This window comes from Acipenser ruthenus, chromosome 10, assembly GCF_902713425.1.
Source record: "Acipenser ruthenus chromosome 10, fAciRut3.2 maternal haplotype, whole genome shotgun sequence".
In the NCBI taxonomy this organism is placed as follows: domain Eukaryota; kingdom Metazoa; phylum Chordata; class Actinopteri; order Acipenseriformes; family Acipenseridae; genus Acipenser; species Acipenser ruthenus.
This window is the reverse complement of record NC_081198.1, coordinates 19,086,914-19,092,524: the sequence shown is the minus strand read 5'-3', so window position 1 is coordinate 19,092,524 and position 5,611 is coordinate 19,086,914. Positions and strand designations below refer to the sequence as shown.

Here is a 5,611-nt window from a genome sequence, read left to right as displayed (position 1 = left end):
ACTGCACAAGCGCATTGGAGTGAACAACTTCGTTGAAATCCTACACGGGGAAAAACAGCATTCAGATGAACAACCGAGCGGCGGCGAGTCATTCACTACGAGCCTCTGGACAACGGGCCTCTGTCCAACTTTTAGTTTCTTAATTGAGCGCAGAGATACTACACGAGAGACACGTAGCTGCGACTTGCTTCCTTGCATAAGTTAATAGTTGCCCTGGATGCAGCCCATTGATCACAATCAGTTTTGTTTATCTAACGACCGTTCTCCCCTTCACAACGTATTATTATGTTCTAATCCAAACCTTAGTTTCTATGTACTACACCCCTTCCTACTCCCAAACACTTTGCCGTCCACGCCTCCTGCCTCGGGGTTATTTCAGGTTAGTCATTTCTATGTTGTGCTTAACAAGTCCTCAGTTGTTAATTGTTTTTGAATGTCGTTCCACCCCCTCAAATTTTAGTGTAAAAAAAACCAACTCCCACCCCCACCTTCTACATTCATCAACACACCACACTGCGATCTGGGTCTAATTTGCATAGAAGCGTCATGTGACTACCTGACACCGACTAACCATGACATCAGCCCAAGAGCCAGCCACCAACATAATACTACTCTTAAAAGGGCAAACTTGTGTTTGTGGTCTGGGTTTTCACTCTAGATTGCTTTAGAGGTTTAAAACAACGCCAGATTTAGGATTTGTGAAACAAACCGTAATATAACAATGCAATATTTTTAAATAGTAAACACACATGGGCGGCGTCATTGCCCTTCATGAATGCATGCAAAATGTGGAAAATAAATACATAGAAAATAACTGCAAAAAAATACTGGTCAAAGAACGTAGGCACTAATGTTATCTGTATGTATTTTAATAGTATAATCCGTTGTTGGTATATTCTTGTAATTGTGTTTTTATATAATAACAAAGATAATACAAACTAGTATGTTGCGTTTAAAATATATTTCAAATAGGTCAATTGTGTTTTTATTTTAGCGCCTAATTCCAAACGTATCGCCGCTTTAAGCCAGTCTCTCACGTTACTATTTAAATATAGCTTGCTTCCTACCCGGACTCCCATTGGTCGATCCCGACTTGGCGGGCGGGATTCGAAGCGTTTGTAATTCAACGTCTGGTCTTTTATTGGATGCCGTGTTGGTCACGCCGGGGTATATAAACGTACTAAATATAGTTCCAGCCTCATTTCATCAGGACAAGTTGTAAGGAGAGGTGAATGTACGCAATTTGTTTATAAAAATACGTTAATTTTGACGTTAATCGTCGTTGTTGTTGTTTAACAATCAACACACATAGGATTTGGCGTTGTTTAAGCAGTTTATTGTATTTTTTTTTAAAAATAACCAGGTTATGATTCCGCATGCGGAAATGTATTAAGAGGACCTAAAGACTTTTGAAGCCTTAAAACTTCGGGATTTTTTTTTTTAAAAGGCTTGGATTTTACACTATTGTAGATCTGAAAACCTGCTGAAACCCAGTGGTTACAGTGAGTGAGATAACTTAAAAGTTTTAAACAGAATCTACTAAAGACAAAAATAAGAAAATGGAATTTAAAGTGGAGGCTCACCGGATTATGAGTATCTCGTTGGGGAAAATCTACAATTCGAGAGTCCAGAGGGGGGGGATCAAGCTCCACAAGAACCTTCTCGTGTCCCTCGTTCTCCGGAGCGCCCGGCAGGTGTACCTCAACGATTACTACCAGAGTGTGTGTCTCAACGCGCAGCAGCACTGGGGCCAGCATGAGGAAGTCATGGACTCTGACCAGCCAAAGACTACCTCTGAACCCGCAGGGTACACGGCCACAACCCCATCTGCTCCTGCAGCAACTACCGTCAGCGAACCCGGGCTACCTGCGGAGAACACGCCGCCAGAGCTGACCATCGACGTTGAAAGCTTAACTGAAAGCCACGCCGCAGCACCGACAGAGGAGGCGGAGGCAGACCACACAGACAGCGAAGAAGACAAGCGCTCCGACTCAGACTGCAGGAGAAATCAGCCCTCAGAACTGAAAGGAGACGCCGCGGATCCGGCCTCCAGTCCAACTGCTGTTCCTCTGGCAGAGCACCTAGTGCCGGATAACCCGATCGCCCCAAAGAAGGAAGCGAAACCACCTCAAGACGATGGCGGTTGCGGGGAAGCAGATGCAGTCGGAGGTGGTGACGGTGACTCAGTGATAGAAACACAATTTGTTATTCACCCGGCGACTTCATGTAATAGAAAGAGGAGAAGCAGCGAGAAAGCAGCACCGCCAGAGTCTCCTGTTAAAAAAACAAAGCGGGCCCCGTCCTCCACGCCCTCAGGCGAGGAGGAAATGGACACCACGAACGTCTCCAGCTTAATTACCATCTTCGGCTCCAGTTTCTCGGGACTCTTGAGCAAAGACAGTACGCAGACAGAAGCGGAGGCGGGGGACAGTGATAGAGACTCCGGTGCTGGGCAGATATGCTGCGATCAAGTTCTGAAAAACCTCAACCCATGGACTACAGCGATCGTGGCTTTTTAATGGACACATGTTTTAATGAATTGGTGTAAACGCACCGTTGAAGGTATCGGGTATGACTGCTCTCCCTCCCCCTCCCCCTAAACGCACCCCTCCCCCCCCAGAATGCCTGACTAACCACGTGGAGAGAGGACCAAAGGGGGGTTTCCCGTACAGACGGGAAATGTAACTTGGTAGCATAGGAGAGGTACATGCCGTGGTGTGTCGGGGCATGTTTAGCAGGGGATTCTGTGAAGTACTGTGTGTGTGCTTTGTACACGGCGGGAATGAGGTAAACGTGATTTAAAACAAGCCATTTTGTATACAGATACAATTTAGGGGGCCACTGTTAAATAGTTTTTAATTATGTTTTAAAAAGATGCATTTGCCTCGTTTATGGAAAAACATGTTGCATAAACCTAAGGGAACCATTGTGTTTAGTAAACAAGATCATATAAACCTGTCCAAAGTAGGGGGAGAAAGCCAGCCCTTGGTAATTTGGTATATCTACTCCAAGTTTAAGCGGTGAGCAGTGTTTATCAATACAAAATATACACCTTGTGTGCTCCTGAGCAGAGTCGGTGCTATTGAACTCGGTTGCAGTCGGCGTCTTGTGAGTTCCGAGACGTGGCCGCGTTGAACTGTATATACCGGTTTATATAGAAATGTCTTTTGTAAAGACTTGTACACTTGTTTGACTTTGTACACATGTTTTTTTCTTTCTTACAGTTCTGTATTTTGCGCTTAATGATGACATTGCTACGTGTATCTGCCACACGTAATAAAAACAACGTTTTTGAAAGTGAAATCTTGTTTCCTGGTCTCGTTTTTCTATTCCAACTGAAACAAAAGGGACTGCGCACAATGTGAGGCGGTTGGGAGGCTGAAATGAACATACTGTGGGGAGGGGTCATGCTGTCTCTCGGGACAGTCCTTTTGAGTGCCAAATGCTTCTGCTTTAATCTGGATGAGCAAAGGTCAAACTGAATGCGGAGCTATGTAATCTTTTAAAGCCAGACCCACAATTAGGGTAAGAAAGGGTGGATACACGTCCAACATGCGGGGTGGTAAATATAATACATAAACAACAACAATAATACATACTTATCTAGGCTATTTAAACAAGTCACTAGACGATACCAGTGCCACGACCACAGCGCCTTTCTCTTCAGGCAAATGTTTTGATTAGCTCGAGAGGAGATAGAGGCCAGTGAATTATTTAATAGCCGTTGGGAAAGACTGGCAGAAGAGTTTGTCTTGTGTTCACCGGGTTACGGTTTCTGTTAGGTGGAATATTAAAGAACGTTTTTTTAATTAGTATTTTATGGTGCAGGAGTCGTCTGCATGACATCACTGTATTAAACTCTTAAACCTGCAAGCTTCACGCGCCCTGCTGCATTCTGAAATGCAGTGCCCTCTGTCAGTTAAATTACCTTACACCTCCAGTCATCCTGAACCTTTCTGTTAACATTCTCATTTGATTTTACTGGTACAAAGACACTATGCTGGTTCAAGAAAGCAGTTGATTTGAAGTCTGTATAATTCAAATTTCATTAAACCTTATGGCGTTTCATACATTGTTATATCCTGTAAAACAACCACATTTAAAAAAGCAATTCCTGTCACATAATGCAGTGTTTTGGACTCGGCACCTGTTTAATGCAGTAAGCATTAGTACAGCTTATTTTGTTATACAAATTGTGTTGTGGTTTGTGTGTCCAAAATTAGTATGTAGTTTTATTTTGATATACCATCTCATGGCCAGGTTAGAAACCAAATCACTCAGCATTTTTAAAAAGCAATGCTTGGGAAATAACCAAGACTTAAAACATATATTTTTTCTCAAATATTATAAACTTTAGGCAGAACAATTTAGATGTAGTGAAGATTGAGTGTGTTTCAGTGGAAATCATCTGTACATTCTGGTACCTGCTTAACACATGATGAGTAAGTGCTAGATTGGTGTTCATGTTCTGCTTTGTGTTTAAAAAAAAAAAAAAAAAAAAAATCCACTGTCCAGTCATCTTGCTTACATTGATAAAGCAACAGAAGGGTGACTCAAAAGACAACACATCATCAGTAAAGTCTTTATTACCTGAAAAAATAAAGTTCTACCAACATTCCAGGCTATTTAGGTCAAATCACCAGAAGGCAACAAAAGAGGAGTACTTGTCAGGTCTGGAGTTTGACATAAAGAAACAGAACTCACACATCCTGAACTGTCTTCAAACAGCTGTGTGTCTGGAGATGGGGTGCCTTGCTGCAGAGTTCCTATAAGGCAGCAGGTCACACATGCTGTTGATAAAATGAGGAGTAGCACAGTGACCCTGTCACCAGCCACTGAAACAACCCTAACACCTCCCCCTGCTGCCCCTCCCTGCCCTGGTTAAAGCTGCAAAGAGGAAAGGGTATTGTCTTGGTCATTTCTTCTGTTTGCTAACAAGAGTCAACTAGAGGTTAACTCCTCAACAGAATGACCTAATTTAGATACAGCAGCAGTAAACAAATACAGTCAGCACTCACATATCCGACCCTGTAACATTTTGACTTCAGTGATGGTTAAAGGCGTGTGACGCATATCTGATTATTTAATTTTGGCCCGTTCCAACTCTTGTCCGTTTTTCAGGGAGCACAAAAAAGATACAATATCAAAAACACATATCTGAAAGGACTTTAATTAAGTAGGCTTCCATTTAGATGTACTTTATTGGTTTTGTTGGTACAGTACTATATTTTCAACAGAAGTAGTATTCTAATTCAGAATGATATGATTCTGAAAATATCACTTGCTAAAACTAAAGACACACACACTACCTGTAATACAGTACATACTTTTAAATCTGGTATGTATTGTAGTGGTATGTAAAATTTACCATTAACGACCTAACAGCAAAATTAAATCTAAATGTTATTCATGCACAGAACTGCTTAAACATAGAAGGCAATGCAATTTAGCAAAACCAAAAGATAAAAAAAAAACAGTTTCCAGAATTAAAGAAAGTATCCAGTCAGTGTTCAAAATTGCAGAATATAGTGCTCGATAAGGCCATAATGTCACAGTTCACTTGCAAATGAAAATGCACAAAAGCAACAAAAGATCATATTATCTAAAACTG

At 41.8% G+C, this 5,611-nt stretch overlaps 1 protein-coding gene across 1 annotated transcript; it reads left to right on the top strand.

Annotated features, from left to right (window-relative positions):
• Positions 1 to 1,184: 1,184 nt before the first annotated feature.
• ier5 (immediate early response 5) lies at positions 1,185 to 3,303 on the top strand. Its single transcript, XM_034006362.3, has one exon. The coding sequence runs from the start codon at positions 1,560 to 1,562 to the stop codon at positions 2,517 to 2,519; it is 960 nt and encodes a 319-aa protein (XP_033862253.2). The 5' UTR covers positions 1,185 to 1,559; the 3' UTR covers positions 2,520 to 3,303.
• Positions 3,304 to 5,611: the final 2,308 nt, after the last annotated feature.